The sequence below is a fragment of the Chiloscyllium punctatum genome, chromosome 9 (assembly GCF_047496795.1).
Source record: "Chiloscyllium punctatum isolate Juve2018m chromosome 9, sChiPun1.3, whole genome shotgun sequence".
NCBI lineage: Eukaryota > Metazoa > Chordata > Chondrichthyes > Orectolobiformes > Hemiscylliidae > Chiloscyllium > Chiloscyllium punctatum.
The window spans coordinates 55451370-55472159 of record NC_092747.1 but is presented as its reverse complement, the minus strand read 5'-3'; the positions used below and the strand labels follow the sequence as shown (position 1 = coordinate 55472159).

At 39.2% G+C, this 20790-nt stretch overlaps 1 protein-coding gene across 3 annotated transcripts in view; it reads right to left on the bottom strand.

Annotated features, from left to right (window-relative positions):
• The window catches only part of tgfbrap1 (transforming growth factor, beta receptor associated protein 1), a 64543-nt gene that overhangs the window by 27160 nt on the left and 16593 nt on the right, over positions 1-20790 (bottom strand). For all 3 annotated transcript variants that reach the window (XM_072577578.1, XM_072577579.1, XM_072577577.1), the window contains exons 3-6: positions 7400-7594; positions 3117-3271; positions 1947-2029; positions 697-1038 (exon numbers count right to left, since the gene is read on the bottom strand). In XM_072577578.1, coding sequence (XP_072433679.1) covers positions 697-1038; positions 1947-2029; positions 3117-3271; positions 7400-7594 — 775 coding nt within the window. The remainder of the gene's footprint in view (positions 1-696; positions 1039-1946; positions 2030-3116; positions 3272-7399; positions 7595-20790) is intronic.

Below are 20790 nucleotides of genomic sequence, written 5' to 3'. Positions count from 1 at the left end.
TGTTAACGGTCTAGACAGGATAGTTGCTGGGATGATGTTTTCCCTTGTTGGGGATCTTGAACCAGAAGTCACTATTTTGGAGAGAGAGAAGGGAGATGTTTTTCATAGAGGATTATGGTTCATGCAAATTCTTCTCCAGACATGGGTATGTACAATTATTGAATATATTTAAGGTGGAGATCTATAGTTTTTTTTAAGATATTCAGGTAGTCATGAAATTTGGAGACTGTGCAGGTGGTGGAATTGAATTTGAAGATCAGGCAGTCCCTCAATTAATGGTGAAGCATGCTGGAAATGATAAATGGCCTATTTCTTGTCCTATTTCAGTTCCTGTTTGAGTCCCTTACATAGAAGCTATGTAATATCTCAAATACAAGTGCACGTGCATTACAGGTAAATTATGACTTCCTAAGCTTATCAAGTAGGATCACAAAAATAAATAGAAGTTAACATTTAATTAAAGCAGATATCAGGAAGAACTTCCTGATTTTGGAATGCTGTATGCAGTAGGGTAAGAGGGCTAAAGACAAATTTGAGTCATGAATCACAAAATTCATTTGGATTCCACTTTGAGATACTTAGGCATGAAACATTGCTTGGACCAAAACGATCTTAGCTTTTTATATGTTCTTAGGACACAAAAGGCTATATCTACCAATTTTTATGGAAATGCATGAAAACCACTGAATTACATACTTTTTGTGTTTCTCCAGCCAGGGTATACTATCCACTAAGAGACATGAATTTTCTGAAACCAACAAATCCAGCAAGCTGTCATGATTAGCTTCAGCATATAGTTTTAGCAAAGCTGTATCAATATCTTCTTTATAGCCATTGGCTACTTCAGTGCTCCGAATTTCATTCAAATAGCTCATAAGGAAGCGCTTGCACTTTGTAATCTTCTCCTGGTCACCCTGCATTAATTGATTTAAGTCAGCATATTCATGTAATGGGGGATGTGACCGTATAAATGTTGAAGTTGAAGGAAGCAGTAATGGATAGAGAGACATCAATTCTCTAACATCAAGCTGGCCGTTCCTGTTAACAAAGATAAAATTAAATAAATACAAACTATAAATTCTTAATACAATGTGTACATCAGAAGAGTATAATTTAGATTGTCTTAAAAGAACTACCTTTTTAAATAAAAGGTATTAAACAGTTGGATGTGAGCGAACAACATTTACAAGCACAAGTAACAATTCGTGTACCTGGGAGGAGTGGATGTGGGACTGATTGGACACCTCTTTCAAAGGCACAAATTACTGCAGCCAGGGAGACTACATATGATCTATGGCAGTTAAGTGGCATAGTTAACTTAATATTTGTTGGAAATGCCAAATGGGCAAGATCAAGTTGAATCTTTCGACAAGAGGCAGAACAAACAGAATTCTGAAACTTTGTGACAGCTTCTGCAAAAGTTCATTACACACCTCTACACAACACCAAATCAACAGATTTGCTGCCCAGATAAAACTTGAGTGGGCTATCATAATTATACAAAATCATGCAAGGTATATACCATAAAAAGCAAATTGGTGTTTGTATGTAAACAGATTGATTCCTGCTTCCCAGATATACTTGGACACTCCTCCCTTAAACATTTTCTAAGTAAAATATAGATGTAGAATTTATTACTGGTCAAACAAATACACAACATTTTAAATGTGATATCTTTGGTAAGTGTAATGGGGGGGGGGGGGGGGGGGGAAGAAAGAGAGAAGAATAGCCAACTAATTTCCAAAAATTACACCTGCTCTTATATTTGTGGCTTAAAGAAAACATGGTCTTTTATCAAACCAACATTCAAAGTGTTATACAAACATATAACAGTGGCCTTATTACCAATTATTATAGGAAATTAGAGTTGTGTGCAAACAATTCAGCTTTAAAGCAAAATTAGGTATTCTTTAATTGATTCCATAGAGTTCTATGGATGTTTATACCTGAAGAGTTCTTTAGCTTCCAAAAACTGAAGCTGGCCAAACTGAATAAATCCTGCTTGCTGCAGAATTCTTCTGTACATACCCTACATATAATAAACAAATACTGTTAATTAAGTATTTATAAACAACATTATATAGCCATGGTAAGTTAAAGCCGCTCAACACAGATTATTCACTGGGGCTTTCTAAAGTTCGAAAACAAAGTAGAAGAGTTTCCTCCCTCCCCCCCCCAACCTTGTGAATTGTGTGTCACGTGGAAATTTAACTTTTGGCATTGGTTACACTCTACATTTGACAATTATCCACACATACATATTATCAAAGATTAGCATTTTTAGATTAATTAAGAAAAAATAGCTAAAGTTAGATAAACTGGAGTGTTGAGAGCAGTTAGGAGACTTATTGAAGACAGCTGATCCCACTGTCTCCAAGTCAATGTGCCAAAGAAAGTTATAAGAGAAGATGGGGTAATTCCAGAAAATTACTTTACAAGCAAAAAGATTTGGCTTCAGTTTTGGCAGACCTCCTGTATGAATGAGCCTGAGCACTACCAGTTTGCATCAATACTTGCCCAAGATGATGAATCTTGAGGGAGTACCAATTAGATTTTGGTTGCATTCATTGAGCAAACTTTGCTTAAAATACTTCATGGAAAAAGAATACTCTAAGTACGAGCAAGTTCAATTTGTGATGCAATTTTCTTGTAGAAATGTTCACGTGTAGTGCACTTTTATATTCACTCCCAATACATTATTAAGTAACTGTCAACAGCTCAAGACGAGATCACAAAGGAGTGTTCAAAGTTCATAAGAGATCAGTCAAATATAATCATATTTGAAGAGAACATAGAATACATCACATTTACTCTACACCACAGCCTTCCTGTAGCAAGTCTAAAAGCTATTTTGAACTGCAATGATAATTAATGAATGACAATAGACAGATCTGGTTCACAATCTCAGTAATAAATGAATATTAGGGAGAAGGTGCTGCTCATTTTTAACAAGTGAAGTGGGTAGTAGTGAATGTGGATGGAAGAGGAGTAGGGGAAACAAGAAACAAAATATATCTCTGATAATAAACAAGGAATATCTCAGGTGCTTATTCAAATATTGGCATTTACACTCGACAAAATATATCTAGCCGTTATTCCATTCAAATCCTACTAACCTGGAACTTCTCTTTTGGAATGTTTCGTCGAGCTCCTCTTGTTAGGAGCAGTGCTTCTTCTACTCTCTGGCTGGTCAGAAGATCTTGAATTTGCCTTTCCAAGGGCAAGGGCACCAAGAAATACACTTCTTTACTTGTGGCTAAAATCAGTTTCCCTGATAATAAAATAATTAATGACTCAAAATTTATGATTCAGCTAATACACTGCCAAAAGCACAAAGCAACACAAATATCTAAACAACATTAATGTTTGATCCATTTTATTTAATTATGAAAAAAATCTGGAAATTTAAAGGTCAATCTAAAGCTTTGAGCTAAAACAGAAAATGCTGGACGTACTGAGCAGTTCAGACAGCATCCATGGCAACAGAAAGAGTCAAGAAATGAATTTCTGAAACATCAACTGGTTCCCTCACCAATTGCCTGACCAGCTGGCTTTTTCCAATATTTGTTTTTCTGATTTCCAGCATCCTTCAATTTAGTTGTGGTAACGTGAACTTTTATTTAAAATCATTATCTTCAGAGAGCATACGCTGAAAACAGATTTTGCTCAGCAATAAATAATTTATCAGGATTAAAACATTGGTATCTTAAGCCCAAAAAAAATTAAGAAAATGAATAAAATAAATATACGCATTGAACTACTGTAGTAACATACCTGCTATGGTGAAATCTTGCAACTAAGTAGTTTCATTTTGCTACAGTTACTCATACTCAACTTTTCAAAGCAAAAGATTTTCACAGCAGATTGAACCTTTGCCTACCAGTAATACAGAAATCCACCCAGTCTTGACTGGCTTCATGGCACTGGGAAGGAAAGAAATATGGATCGAAGAAGCTAGAGAAACACTCAGAAATTACATGGAAATTATACAATGGAACAACAAGTTCTATTCTAACAAGAGCCCCAGAAGGTCATATCCTTATACATGCTTTTGATGGCAGAATTGGACACAGTGGTTCTTTGACAGTCCCAAGAAGTTGTCCTATGATTTATGGAGAGATTCCATAGGCTCCTTAGACCACACCTTCCAAAGCCACAAACATGTAAAAAGGTCAAGGGAGAAGATACATAGGAACACGAGTACTTGCAAGTTCCCCTCTAGACCACATGCTATCCTGACTCGGAAATATATTCTCATTCCTTCTGCGTTGCTGGGTCAAAATCCTGGAACCCCATCCCAAAAGATAGCTCCTATCATCTCCTGGGTAACCAGGGATGGCCAATAAAGTTGGCCTGGCCAGTGTCTACATCCCAAGAATGAATTAATGGTTGGCACCCTACCCTCTGGCATAGACATTCAACTTGTTATCAGAAGTGCACTGTGGGTGCATGTGTACCACATACAAGGTGCAATGTAGCAACTTGCTTGTATCCTCCACAACCTAGACCCATAGTGTGTGGGAATATCACCACCTCTAAATCTCAAACCATCTTGACTTGAAAACAGATCAGTGTTCCTTCATAGTGGTTGCATCAAAATCTTGGAACATATAGCTTGCAACAGTTCAAGAAAGTGGCTCACTACTACTTCTTCAAGGGAAACTAGAAGATGGGGGTGAGATGGAGAGGGATAGGAGGGCAGAAAAGAGGGGGCAGGAATACCAACTTCCTGATCATGAAGGATTTCGATTTCTCAGTGACAGAGATTGACTTGTACCAATTGATTTTCTACTATTACATCATATTCTAATATTCAATGAAGAGAAAAAATATAAACCCACAGTTTGATCACAAAGTAAAGCATGAGAGAATAAAATAGATTTGGGCGCAAAGGAAATCTTCAAGAATCATGTCAGGGAAGACTTCTGCAGAAGATGATTCATATTTAAATAATTGCTCGACAAAGTATTAAAAAGGTAAGTAAAAACTGAAAGAACTGCGGATGCTGTAAATCAAACAATTTGTTCTGAGGAAGGGTCAGACCCAAAACGTTAAATGTGATTTCTCTTCACAGATACTGCCAGACGTGCTGAGCTTTTCTAGCAATCTCTTTTTGTTTCTGATTAAAAAGTAATTAATTCATGAGATAATTAAATAAGCTAAAATGGACCAAAAGACTGCTTCATCTATAATTTATTTAGCCATATTAAAACAATTTATTATACTAGCCCTTCCAATTGGTTTGATCGTTCTAAGATATTGTTTTAGTTTATTGCTGGAAAGTCAGTCAATTTGGACAAATATTACTCAGTCAAGTTTATTAATTGGATTAACATCTTCCCTCAAGTGGAAATTATCTTACAGTTGTGAAAGAGACAAATTAATGCTACATAGAATTTGAGACTTTCAAAAGCAACAGAGCAAGAAGAATTCAGGAATGGAGTTTCCAAAAGCTGTGCGATGGTGAATTCACTGCCTTCTTATCCTCCCTCCAGTTTGCTTATAACACTCTGCCCTGTCCCCTATAACAGGTACAAATAGCTCACGGACTTTCTTTTTTAAAAAAGATCATGACAGTCTGATCAGCTGCCTCTGCTACATCCCTCTCTTCCTCGTGACTCTCCTACTTCTCCTCATGCCCTTGCTGATCTCATGTCCATGAGATTCACTTCACTCAACCATGTTCAACTGATCAACTAACTGCTTTTCCTGGCCCCCACTTTAGCTGATATTGTAAATAGTTCCGTCTCTTCAGGTGCTGTCTCTTTAAACCTGAATTATTTGTCTCCTGTGTAAAACCAACTCTTGCCCCAAATGAACTTGCATAATGTCATTCCACCTCCAACATCCCTTTCCTCTCCAAACTCGAAGTTGACCTTCCAAATCCAGTTCATCTTTCCAGAACTGTTTTAAATCACTCAAAACAGTTTTTCATCCCAGCCATGATACCTAACAGCTTTTATCAAAGTAACAAATGGTTCCCAATGTGACTGCGACAGAAGTAAATTTAATTTCAATCTAAGAGCTGTCTTTGGCGTGGTTGAGCAAGCCACTCTCCTCCAATGCCTGTACACTGTTATCCAGCTGTGAGATTGCTGTCATATGGGTCCATTCTTACCTATCTAAATCATAGCCAGAGAAACCTTTGAGATGGCTTTTCTTCCTGCTCCCACATTGTCGTCACTCAGGAATTAATTTTCACACATATACTGATAATACCCAGCTCTATAACAATAACTCTCTCCTCCACTGCTCCTAAATTTTCAGGCTGCTTTTATGATATCTAGTTCTGGATAAGTAGAAATTTCCTCCAATTAAGTATTAGAAAGAATGAAGCTATTCTTTTCAGAACCCACTTCAGATCTGATTCCGTAACTACCAACTCTCTCGCTCCATGTGGCAACATCATGAGATTAAGCTAGTCTGCTCATAGCCCTAGCAGCACATTGAAATTATAGCAGAGTTTCCAATATCATACTTATGCCAACATTAAGACCTCATTTTGAACGTAATTCCACCTGACCTCACCCTCATGTTAGCTCATTCATGTCTTTGCTCCTTCTAGATTTAACTAACCCAATGCATACTCAGCTGGTCTCCCACCTGCCATTTGTCAAATTGAGATCACCAAAACTCTGCAACTCCTGACAACTTGTTACAAGTCCCCTTCTCCTACTACACCTGCGCTTGCTGACTTTCACTGGACCTCAGTCAGGCAAGTGTCCTAATCTTAAAATTCACATCTTTATTTTCAATTACTCCCATGACCTCACTATCTCAAAACTGCTCCAGTCCCATGGTTCTAAAAGAAAGCTGCACTCCAAGTCTGGCCTTGACTGCATCCCCAATTTTAAATTGATGCACCAGCTCCATCTTCAGTTGCCTTGACTGCAAAACTCTGGAAAGCCTCTTCTATAGGCTCTTAATACTTCTGTACTTTGCTTTCTTCCATAAAGATCATTCTTAATACGTACTACTTTCAGATTGCCTAATATCTCATGTGGCTTGGCATCACTTGTTTTATATCACTTCACCTTAAGCTGAATATAGGTTTTATTGTCATATCATTGTTCCTCGATACCATCAGAAATAATACTTTATATTCATAATGGAGAAAAATAAATGTTACAGAACCCCAGTACTATTCTGAAATGGGTGACAATGATATCCAAGAACAACAAGCAAATAACATTGCAAAGGAAGTTCAAAATGTTGCCAGGAGGGCTACATAACCACTGACTTGAGTGTTTAGACATAGCTTAATAATGGAGCACAAAGTCTCCCCTTTCCCATTAACATTCAAGTTTGCCAAAACCATTGTTCAAGCTAAGGCAGAGTGATTTAGTAACACTGAGGTAACTGGTCCCAAGCAAGCTGAAATGCAATTCATCTGAATTACCTTCAAAGTCTTGTAGTATATGGCCATCTCTAAATGGAATGGTCTGCTTCTGTTGTTGGTCAAGCATGCTGTGTACTGTAACAAATTCTTCATCCAAAGCTACCACATAAGGAAAACATACAGCTGCTCCAATCACATTCTCTGACCAGTGAACAGGTGCACGCTGGGAGATTCCTGCAGCTGTTACAAACATTCCTGCAAAAGAAATTTTAAAAAAATTAATGAGTTGCAATTACCATGTCCCTAGTGCCTTGCAGCAAATTTGCTGCCTGAATAGTAAGCTTTGTTAATAATTATAGCACCTACACTACTGAGAATAAAAGTGTTAATTCATACATTTAATTACAGGCAATGTTTCAATCCCTTCCCAGTCCCAACGCTCCTGACAAGCAGATTGTACTACAGGCTTTTTCTTCACTCTTGAAATGAACGTTATCAACTTGATCAGCAAAATATGCAAGAACACTTGATATGCAGTTAGTGTCCATTTGACAAAACAAAGCGATGCATCTGTCTGCAAAGTCAGCTCAATTCAAAATTGCTTCGTAGACCTACAACTAACATTTTTAAACCAGGAATCATGAAAAAAAACATTGAATTATCAGTCTTGAGTAAAGATTGGTAGTGCCTATAATAGACAAAAATACTTCTTACAAACCGCAAGCTCAGATGATTTCTGCACAAATAAGCATCGCTGATAAGTGACATTTTGTTAAAGCTTTTCATCTTGCACTCAGAACAACTTGCAGGATACAAATTCAAAGAGGAAAAACCCAATATTTATATTGTACAAGACAAAGTTGGTAAGTAAGTGGACTCTGGTAATGATGATGCCATAGACAATGCACCAGTAAAGCTGCTTGACAGTTAACTGCCAGGCTTTAATTAAATTTTAAACCATGTAGTTGACTATGATTGGTCAGAACATTGCCTTAAGGACAAGAACTAGTGCCCGCCAGACACCTATTTTATTGAGCTCAAACAGATGCAGTGCATGTCCTTTCTGTCTGTGTATGGTAAGATCTTGCTTGTTGCAAAGCAGCTGAAAGTTTGAGCAACAGGTGAAGCTAGCTATTTCATGCTGCTACTATGCAGTTGTGGAGGGCCCTCTTGTGGTGCAGTAGTGTCCATACCTCTGGACCAGATAAGCCTGAATTCAAGTCCCATCTGCTCCAGAGGTTTCTAATAACATCTCTGAACAGATTGGTTAGAAAAATTGGTACTGCAAATTTCCAAAAACATTTAACCTATGCGTGGTGCTTACCATTTACTGGATATCAACTTCAATCCAAAAAGATGTTCTGCCTATCAAACAAATGAGTTGTGAGATATATAAATTTCAATGCTGGTGTGAGATGCCAGGTTTGTAGGCCATATACCAAAGACTGGAGAACCACGTTAGACAGCATATTCCTTTGGCTGATTGTAACAAGCAAGGTTCTGACCATACCCAACAGGGCTACACGTGAAAAAATGCTCAAGAGTCCAATATAACATGCGATTCTGCAATTGAACAATGCAGAATGCGTGAAGAATTATACTGACAACTAAGTCAACTTTGTCAGCTGGAGTCACTTGCATGAAATCACTAGGGTGAAAATAGATAAGTCCCCTGGGCCTGATGACATTTATCCTAGGATTCTCTGGGAAGCAAAGGAGGAGATTGCAGAGCCATTGGCCTTGATTTTTATGTCTTCGTTGTCTACAGGAATAGTGCCAGAAGACTGGAGGATAGCAAATGTGGTTCCCTTGTTCAAGAAGGGGAGTAGGGATAACCCTAGTAACTATAGGCCGGTGAGCCTCACTTCTGTTGTGGGCAAAGTCTCAGAGAGAATTGTAAGGGATAGGATTTATGAACATCTGGATAGGAATAATGTGATCAAGGACAGTCAGCATGGTTTTGTGAAGGGCAGGTCATGCCTCACAAACCTTATTGAATTCTTTGAGAAGGTGACTAAGGAGGTGGACGAGGGTAAAGTGGTAGGCGTAGTGTATTTGGATTCTAGTAAGGCGTTTGATAAGGTTCCCCATGGTAGGCTACTGCAAAAAATACAGAGGCATGGCATTGAGGGTGAGTTGGAGGTTTTGATTAGGAATTGGCTGGCTGGAAGATGACAGAGGGTAGCAATTGATGGTAAATGTTCATTTTGGAGTGCAGTTACTAGTGGTGTTCCGCAAGGATCTGTTTTGGGACCATTGCTGTTTGTCATTTTTATAAATGATCTAGAGGAGGGGCTAGAAGGTTGGGTGAGCAAGTTTGCGGATGATACGAAAGTCTGTGGAGCTGTTGACAGTGAGGAAGGATGTGTCAGGTTACAGCAGGATATAGAGCTGGGCAGAGCTGGGCAGAAAGGTGGCAAATGGAGTTCAATGTGGGTAAGTGAGAGATGATTCACTTTGGTATGAGGAACAAAAAGATGGGGTACTGGGCTAACGGTCGGATACTTGGTAGTGTGGATGAGCAGCGGGATCTTGGTGTCCATGTACACAGATCTCTGAAAGTTGCCACTCAGGTAAATAGTGCTGTGAAGAAGGCATATGGCGTACTGGCTTTTATTGGTAGAGGAATTGAGTTCCGGAGTCCTGAGGTCATGCTGCAGTTGTATAAGATTCTGGTGCGGCCGTATCTGGAATATTGTGTGCAGTTTTGGTCGCCAAACTATAGGAAGGATGTGGAGGCACTGGAACGGGTGCAGAGGAGGTTTACCAAGATGTTGCCTGGTATGGTAGGAAGATCGTATGAGGAAAGGCTGAGGCACTTGGGGCTGTTTTCATTGGAGAAAAGAAGGTTTAGGGGTGACTTGATAGAGGTGTACAAGATGATTAGGGGTTTAGATAGGGTTGACCATGAGAACCTTTTTCCACGTATGGAGTCAGCTATTACGAGGGGGCATAGCTTTAAATTAAGGGGTGGTAGGTATAGGACAGATGTTAGGGGTAGATTCTTTACTCAGCGAGTCGAGAGTTCATGGAATGCCCTGCCAGTAGCAGTGGTGGACTCTCCCTCTTTATGGGCATTTAAACAGGCATTGGATAGGCATATGGAGGATAGTGGGCTAGTGTCGGTTAGGTGGGCTTGGATCGGTGCAACATCGAGGGCCAAAGGGCCTGTACTGCGCTGTATTCTTCTATGTTCTATGTTCTGGAGCCTACACAGGGCAACCTCGATATCCAAAGATGATCTTGGGTAAACTGTGTTGCTCGAACATTCAATTATCCGAACAAAATATTCCTGTGTTGTTCAGATATTCGAGGTATTAATTTAAAGAGTCTTGTCCTTTGCATACACTAAGTACATGTAAAAGCAGTGCATTTGTTTCAACTCAACAAAATAGTTAACAGCTATTTGCTGGTTCATTTCTCAGGACAATCCCTGACCAGAGTCAACATGCCTCGTTTAAAAGTCTGGCAGTGAACTGTCAACTAGCAGTAAGGAGTGCACTTTCAATGCTAATACCTCTCCCGGTCTACTTACTAATCAATCAACATTCACCTCTCATGCAATATAAGTGTGAGCTTTCCCTTGAATTGGTATGACTATGAATTGTCCTGGTGAGTGCAAGACTAAAAGCGTAACAAAATGTCTTTTTTTTAAAGCAATACTTAGGTTCTGTACTACCTAATGACTAAATATGAATAAAGTGGTAATGTTTCAAGGCTGGCTTGAGGGTTTGTATTTTCTTCGGAATGTGACAAAGGGTCACAGCATTTGAATCAATCACTTTCTCTTCACAGATACTATCATCCACTGCAGAGTTTACAATTCTTTTAGATTTAATATTAAATTTTGAAATTATGAATCTATACATTAAAGCCTAGAAAAGAGTTCCAATGCTGACCCCAGGAGAATTCCATCAAAACCTTTTGCAACCAATAAGACATCCATTAATTAGTACCCGGTTTCTCAGTTGGCCAATTTTGTAACCATGTTACTTCAGTGCCTTTTATTCCCGGAGTATCAACTTTACTCAAATCTGTTTTGCAGCACGATACCAAACTCCTTCTGAAAGTCTATACATACAACATCATTGCACTGATCAATCATCTGTTACCTCATTTAAAAAATACTCAAGTTAGTTAAACATAATTCCCTTTTAAGGGATCTATTTGGCTTTTCTTAATTAACTTGTATTTGACAACTTATTAACTTTGTCCGAAATGGCTGTTTCTGGACCTTTCCCCATAACTGAAGTTGAGCTGACTGGTCTGCAATTGCTAGTTTATCCTTACACCCTTTTTTTGAACAATTCAATGGCCCATTAGCATCAAAATTATTGCCACTACCCCTGAAATTTCCACTTGCACTTCCCTCAGTATACTTGGATGTATCTCACCCACTCCTGGTGCCTTTATGCTTTAAGTACAGATAGTCAATTCAATAGCTTGGTTAACTTTAAGGGCTTTGTGTAACTGAATTTCCTCTTCTTACCATGGCCTAGATTGCACCATCTTCCTTGGTGAAAAGATGAAAAGTATTGTTTAATATTTCATCCATGTCCTTTGCATCCGTATGTAAACGGACATGTCTTCTAATTTTCTTAGTGAGTACACAAGCCTTGGTGTGTTAATGCTGATTGTGTGGACTGAACATCAGGTTTGCTGGGTGTCTATGGAGCCTGGAGGAAACCTTCGTATAAACCCCTTTGTTGGTCCCTAATTGAACCTACTCCTTTTACCATTCATTGTTTATATACCCCTATCTCCCGCACAAATGTTCCAGCGGCTAGTCTCTTTTCATACTCCCTTTTTGCTTCTTTTATTTGCCTTTTCCTCCCACTTTCTGAACATTGTCTTAATAGCCTAGTTCACAATTTTATTTCCAACCTAACAACTGACAGAACTTTTTAAAAAAATTATAATGTGTCATTCAGGGAGTTTTAAATTTGTTTGCACTACTTTTCCCTTTCAAGGAAATATACCTTGACTGTGCTGATGCACATCTTCGTTGAAGGTTGCCTACTATTTAACAACCACTTTTCCTGCCAATCTTTAACTCCCAATTTATTCAAGAGATCAATTCTTGCCCCAGTGAAATTGGCTTTCCCTCAATTAATTGTTACTCTGAATTGTTTATTGTTTTCTTCCATAGTCACCCTAAACCTTAAGATGTAGTGAGCACTATCCCTGGAATGTTGTCCCACTTACGCTTAATATGCTTGGTCCACTTTCTTCCCAAGAACCAGGTCTTGCAGTGTTTCATTTCTCATTGCACTGGCTACATATTGCTGAAGGAAATTCTCATGAATACACTATATATCTGCACCCCTCTGCTACCACATTTTCACTTCATATTTGGATAATAAACATTCCCCATTATGACTATTGTGCTTGCACCTCTAATTTCTTGCAAGTTTGATCTGTACATCTTTCCCAATAGTTTGCTCTTTCTAGTGTATAGCTAACAATGTAATTGCACCTTTTTGTTCTCTAGCTCTAGCCAAATTAATTCTGTCCTTAAACCCTTTGACATCCTGCTTCGCCAGAACTACAATGCTCTCTTTAGCCTACACTGCTACATTTCCTCTTTTTTTTTTGCTCCTTAGCTCTCCTGAACAAACTATGACCAGGAATTATTTAACATTTACCCTTCTTTGAGCCAGCTCGCTTACAACCATAAGATCACATTTCCACTTGGCTATCTGTGCCTATAACTCAGACAATCTTATTAGATCATGATACCTGCGCAGGAACCTCAGTTTAGATTTTATGACTTTGCCCTTTCCTCTGACCCCACCTATTAGCATACTATTCCTTATTAACCTGCCAGCTCAGCGACCAAGCTTACAACCTGAACCGAAGCCGGAGCTACAAATCTTCTCAAAAATCTTAAACCTTCCTCAAAATAACTAGTAAAATGCCCACCAGAAGTTCAGTTCCAATTCTGTTCAGGTGCAAACCATCTATACAATAGGACTTGTCCTAGGGGAGATGGATCCTGTGAAGTCCCAAATGTCTAAACCCCTATCTCCCGCACAAATGTTCCAGCCTGACATTCACAGGTTCCCTCCTCTTTCTATAGACACTTGCATATGGCACAAAGAAATATATCCAGGAGTAAAACAACTCAAAACAGCAAAAAAAAAATCAACTTCTTAATTTAGTACAGTCAATGTTTTTTTCTTTAACAGACTGTTGCATAATTTGCTATACCGTCCTCGTAATGAACGCTTGGTATTAGGTGGCACTGTGAAACGTCTTCCTTCAAAATGTGAAAACTAATGGATTTGTGTTACCAGGAACTTTGTCAATAAGTTAATTGTGATGGAAATCTTATAATTTTTTAATCAAAGTAATGCATTTATAAAAGGAAGTGAGATTTGTATTTAAAGAAGGTTATGATGACTGACATTTAGTGTTATTCAGTTCTTGTCATTGAAACTTTACAGAACTTTAATGCCAATGGCATTCAATGTTCCATGTTTACACATACTGCTATATTTCATTTACTGAATGAGGGAAATGACTTCAAATCCTTCCCTTCTGCATGGCATCTGAGATAACACGAGGAAAAATGCTGACAAAATGTAAGTCATCTTGTTTTTATGGCTTCCACTAGTGACCAGCCTTTTTATTTCATCAATACACAAACAGGAACTGCTAAACGTGTCAGTAGAAAATTTACAAATAATATAGCAGTACTTGACAAAGCACAAAAACACACGTATAAAACTGAAAATGCTATCTCATTCTGCAAGCAAAAATACAACCTTTGAATGTTTTCTGTAAGATTTACGCAAATGTTTTTCACAAACTCAGTTCTGGATGAGCAGAATCGAAAAGCAGAAAAACTCAACAATACATAGGTTTTATTTGGGAAGTGGGTAGGAAGAAAGCAAGTGACCAGCATGGGAGGAGTGGTTTGAGATCACACTCAAACATTGAAAATAGGAGCTGTACACCATTTGACTCTGCTCTATCATTTAACAGGATCATGGCTATTCATCCAACTCCGTTTCCTGTTCCCACTTTCTGCCCATACTCTGATCTCTTCACTCTCAAGACACTCAACTCATCTTTTTAAACATTCAATATTTTTGGCCTCAACCACTTCTTATGATAGAGGACTAAGTAAAGTAATTTATCCTCATCGGTCTTAAATGGCCTATTGGTATGCTTAAACTGCGGCCCCTGGTGCTAGACTCCCCAATCATTGGGAACATGATTCCTATGTCTGCCACCCTGTCTAGTCCAGTTATAATTTTATAGGTTTCTACGAAATCCTCCCTCATTCTTCTAAACTCCAACCAATGTAGTCATAAATGACCTAGTCTCTCTTCATACTACCATCCCAGTAATCAATCCACCAAAAATTGCTTACATTTTCTCCATATTCAAAACATTCTTCCTCAGGTACAAGCCAAAAGTGCACACAATGCTCCAGGTGTGATCTTGCCAAGGCTCTGTACAATTGCGACAAGATATTCTGCAGTCCTCCCAATAATGAAAGCCAACATACCATTTGACTTCACTGTGTGCTGCACCTGCATGTTTACTTCTAGCAACAGGTCTCATCGTGGCTCCCCTTTTCCCAATCTATTGACATTCAGATTAGAATCTGCCTTCCTGTTTGTGCTATCAATTTATCCATATTATATTTCATTTGCCATACATGTGCCCATTCAGTTAACCGGTCCAAATAACAATGTAGCATTTCTGCATCCTCCTCATAGTTTACCCTCTCACCTGAAAGTAAAGGTAAGGGGAGAAACCTCTTGCCAAAAACACAGTATTTTTGCCTGACCTGAAATATGAACAGTGCAACCATTAAAGTCAAGGAGGTATGATAGCATAGTTTTAGTGGAGAATTACAACAGCTCCAAAATGTATTGAGGTCTCAAAATGAGGCAGGCTTACAACCTTCTCCTGCAACTCAGATGGCTTTTGGCTACAGTGGAAATAACTTTCACATTAATGTCCTCATATTGCAAGTTAAAGTCACTATCACCTACATTAAAAAGTGCTTGAATCCTTCCTCATATCTTTAACTGTTTCAGACTGCTTCATAGACTTATCACCATATATGATTACACTGACTGTTGTGTGTTACTGATATTCTTTTGTATTCTAGGATTGAAAGGCCAAGTATATCTGGTCATATTTGGGGACACAAACAATTGCTCAATAATGCAAGATCAGCGGAAACATTTATTTTGTCTGAGCAATTTCCACACTAAGTAATCTAATCTAATCTAATCAATTATCAACCTCTCCAAGAAGTTGTGCTATTACCCAAGGGTTACCGTTTCTTTTGTCATTGAATACAAGTTCCTGACTCTCAAATGCGTTGCACATTTATCAGTACAATTACAGCATAAGGTGACAAACTGGAAATCTGCACAGAAATAAAAGAAAAATCTGCAGCCTATCTCACGGATTCTAAAAATTAATGCACCTTCATTAAGTATCTTTTCCAAACTCTCTACCCCTTCCTACCCTTTCAAACTCCCCCAATAAAGACTCTAGCACATTCTGATTCACCATCTTCTGCACTAAACTACTTAAAAATTAACTGTTTTGGCCCCCTTTTTCTCCACCTATTTCCTATAACCTGAAAATAATAGCTTTGCTTGGGGCTTTTAAAACATTAACTTATCTGCAGAGTTTAGCTTGGCACGGTGTCAATTTTCAGCACCTCACTATACAAACTAGGTACATGCCGATGGGATAGATAGGTCAACAAAGACTAGGCTCCTAATTGATCTGCCAGGCATTTTCATAGGGCATTGCTGTGGGTGTGGTGTTACATGAAGGCTAGTGCAGGTAAAGAGGGAAGAACTCCTTCCTTAAAAGGACAACAGTGAACCAGATGGGCTTTACAACAAGTAATGATAGTGTCATGGTTGCCATTACAGATTTCAATTCTAGGATTTATTAATTGAATTTAAATTCGTCCAGCTGGAGTGGGGAGATTAAACCTGCATCCCCAAACATTAGACTGGATTACAGGATTACCAATCCACTGGGATTACCAATATATCACCATCTCTTCCCATGTGAAAACATAATAGGAGTTAGAGTCATTCAACATGGAAACAGACCCTTCGGACCAACCAATCCATACTGACCATGTGCCCAAACTAAACCAGTCTCACCCGCCTGCACTTGGCCCATATCCCTTCAAACCTTCCCTCTTTCTGAAGTAACATAAAAGAGGACCTTTAAAATAATAAGGGAGGATCTCGTAGAAACCTAGAAAATTCTAACAAGACTAGACAGGGTATTAGACATAGGATGTTCCCAAAGACTGAGGGAATCCAGAACCAGGGGTTGCAATTTAAGGCTTAGAGACAGGCCATTTAGGACAGAGATGAAGATAAATTATTTCACTCAGGGAGTAGTCAGCCTGTGGAATTCTCTGCTACAAAAAGTAGTTGAGGCCGAAAACATGTTTTCAAAAATGAGTTCGATATATTCTTGGGGATAAAGAGAACAGAGCATGGGAGAAAGAGGGTAAGGGATCAGAGTTCAATGAACAACCATGATCCTACTGAATGGTACAGCAAAGCCAAATGACATTCTCCTGCTTCTACTTTCATGGCTTCACCAAATGAGGCAAGTGACTTCAAATCCTTCCCTTCAGCACGGCATCCCAGATAACAAGGGAAAATGTTGACAAAATGTAAATCATCCGGTTTTCATAGCTTCCACTAATCTCTGCCTTGGAGACATTTAATGTCCCAGCCTCCACTGCACTCAGTGGCAAGAATTCCGCAAGCCCACCACTCTCTGGCTGAAGAAATGTCTCATTTCTATTCTAAATTGACCCCCTCTAATTCTAAGGCTGTGCCCACGAGTCCTAGTACCCCCACCTGATGGAAACAATTTCCCAGCATCCACCCTTTCTAAGCCATCTTGTAAGTTTCTATTAGATCTCCCCTCAACCTTCTAAGCTCGAATGAATACAATCCCAGGATTTTCAGCCATTCATCATATGTTAGGCCTACCACTCTAGGGATCATCTGTGTGAATCTCCACTGGACACGCTCCAGTGCCAGTATGTCCATCCAGAGTTGTGAGGCCCAAAACTGGACACAGCATGCTAAATGGGGCCTAACCAGAGCTTTATAAAGTCTGAGTAGCACATCACTGCTTTTACATTCTAACCTTCGAGACAAAATGACATTACATTTGCTTTCTTATCCACAGACTAAACCTGCAAGTCAACCTTTAGAGAATCCTGGACTAGCACTCCAGATCCCTTGAGACTGACTTTATGAATTTTCTCAACATTTAAAAAAATAGTCCTTGCCTGTGTTCTTTTTTCCAAAGTGCAAGACTTCGCATTTGCTCACATTAAATTTCATCAGCCATTTCTAAACTTCATCAGCCACTCCCTAAAACTGTCTAAATCTTTCTGTAGCCTCCCCATCTCCTCAGCACTACCTGCCTGTCCGCCTAACTCCATATCATCAGCTAACTTCACCAGAATGCCCCAATCCTTTCATCCAGATCATTAATATATAAAGTGAACAGCTACAGCCCCAACACTGAACCTTGCGGGTCACCACTTGTCACTAGCTGCCATTCCAAAACAGAACCTTTTATCCCAACTCTCTGCCTGCTGTCAAACAGCCAATCCTCAATCCATGCCAGTAGCTCACCACAAACACCATGGACCTTCAGCTTACTCAGCAACCTCCCGTGAGGCACCTTATCAAAGGCCTTTTGGAAGTCTAGGTAGATACCGTCCACTGGGTTTCCCTGGTCTAACCTACTTGTTGCCTCTTCAAAAAATTCTAACAGGTTTGCCAGGCATGACCTCCCCTTACTAAATCCATGCTGACTTGTTCTAACACAACCCTGCACTTCCAAGAAATCTCATCCTTAACGATCAATTCTAGAATTTTACATACAACCAAGGTTAGGCTAAATCGGCTTATAATTTTCCATCTTTTGTCTTGATCCTTTCTTGAATTAGGGGGTTACAACAGCAATTTTCCCATCATCTGGGACTTTTGCCAGAGTTCAGTGATTTTTGAAAGATCAGTCAGTGCCTCCACTACTTCTTCAGCCACCTCCCTCAGAACTCTAGGATGTAGCCCATCGGGGCCAGGACATTCATCAATTTTTAGACCTTTTAGCTTTTCAAGAACTTTCTCTTCTGTAATGGCTACCATACTCAACTCTGCTCCTTGGCTCTCCTTAATGGTTAGGATATTACTCCCAACACTTCCACTGTGAAGACTGACACAAAGTTCTTCAACTATTTCCTTATCTCCCATCACTAGCCTTCCTGCATCAATTTGGAGTATCCCAATCTCTATTTTTGCGTCCCATTTATTTCTTATGTATTGAAAGAAACTTTCACTATCATTTCTAGTATTACTGGCCAGCTTACCTTCATATTTGATCCTCTCCTTCCTTATTTCTTTGTTTTTGTAGTCTTCTCAATCTTCGACTTCCCAGTCATCAGTTCCTCTCTCACGCCCCTGTAATTACCTTTATTTAACTGTAATGCCATTACATCTGATTTTGCCTTCTCTCTTTCAAACTGCAGACTGAACTCTACCATATTATGATCGCTGCCTCCTAAGTGTTCCCCGACGTTAAGATTGTTTATAAAGTCTGGCTCATTACATAGCACGAAGTCCAGAATAGCCTGCTCCCTTGTGGGCTCCATCACAAGTTGTTCCAAAAAGCCATCCTGTAAACATTCCATGAATTCCCCCTTTTTGGATCCACTGGCAACATTATTCACCCAGTTATTTGCATATTGAAATCCCCCATGATCACCGTGACCTTCCCTTTCTACATGCCCCATTTATTTCCTGGTACACCTTGCTCCCCTGATCCTGACCACTGCTGGGAGGTCTGTACATAACTCCCTTTTTTTTGCCTTTGTGGTTCCTCACCTCCACCCACACAGACTCCACATCATCTGTCCCGATGTCATTCAGTGCCATAGATTTAATTTCATTCTTAACTAACAGGACAACCTCTCCCCCTCTGCCCATCTCCCTGTCTTTTCAATAAGTTGCAAATCCTTGGATGTTTAACTGCCAGCCCTGAACCCCCTGCAACCACGTCTCTGTGATGCCTACCCATGTCAATCAGTTACGATGATCTGTGCTGTTAATTCATCTATTTTGTTACAAATACTACGAGCATTCAGGTAAAGCACCTTAATGCTAATTTTCTTATTCTCATTATTTCCATCACCTCTAGTAATATGTCCTAAGTTATCCTTCCTTTTTGCTTCATTCCTAGCCTGCCTTGAACTTAAGCCCTGCACACATATTAACCTGCTGCTTATCTTTCTAGTTGATAGTAACTGGGTAGTCAAGCAGGGGATCCCTTAGAGGCAAAGGGAAAGGGTCTATTTTGCTTCATTGATTACCAAAGGGTAAAGTGATTTGGTCGGGATAATAGACAGAATGAAAATAGAGAGAGAACATTTTTTGAGAATAGCTAGCTGTGGTCAGAGTAGAGACACCTAGTCCGAATGGCTTGCATCCCAGTTTGCTACAGGAAGAGGGAATAAGGCAAGTGAAAATGGAGGTCATGGAAGGAATCCCTGAGACAGAGATGCGATGCCAAAGATTGGAAAGTAAAAATTTACACCCTCAAACTAGAGTTCCTAATTTCTAATAACTACAGGCAGATCAGTTGATCAGTGATAAGTAAGACGTTAGACACTATGGTTCAGATCTTCTGGTCACCAGAAAGTTGGAGACTGGTTGGACCCTGAACGATGTGCATCATGGTCTCTTGGGAGTTCAGATGGCCTGACTGCATAGTAGTTGCCTGGACAGGTGAAGCTTCTGAAAGACAATTACTTGGCACTTTAACCATCTGAAAACATCCCTATTGTTAATTATTGGATATTTACCCAGATGAAGTTACAGGATTTAAACCTGTTGTAACTCCAAGCTAATTATAAAACTGAACTCAACCTACAACACAATATAGACAATAGACAATAGACAATAGATGCAGGAGTAGGCCATTCTGCCCTTCGAGCCTGCACCGCCATTCAATATGATCATGGCTGATCATTCCTAATTCCTAATATCTGACCAGCCCCATACCATGGGCACCCAACTGCCTCATACCATGGGTGCCTGACCTGACACGGTCAGAAATAAAAGATTCTGACCCAGAACAGAAGCCACAAATTGGGGGAAAAGAAAAACCAGATGCTTAGAAAGCTTTGAAATAATCAAGAGATAGCAGAGATTCAAACTTAACAGGTTTGCTATTTATCAAACCTATTGCAAGCTTACAGTCACAACATCAACTACACTATATTCTTAATTATTACCATTATTTTACCAAGGTACTCAAATCAAGTTTATTAGATATGATTTCTGCTTTTAACAATCAGCATGGGTTGTCAATTTTTAATCGGTTATTCCAAGTGAAGATAAATTTATATGAACTGGAATTATAAA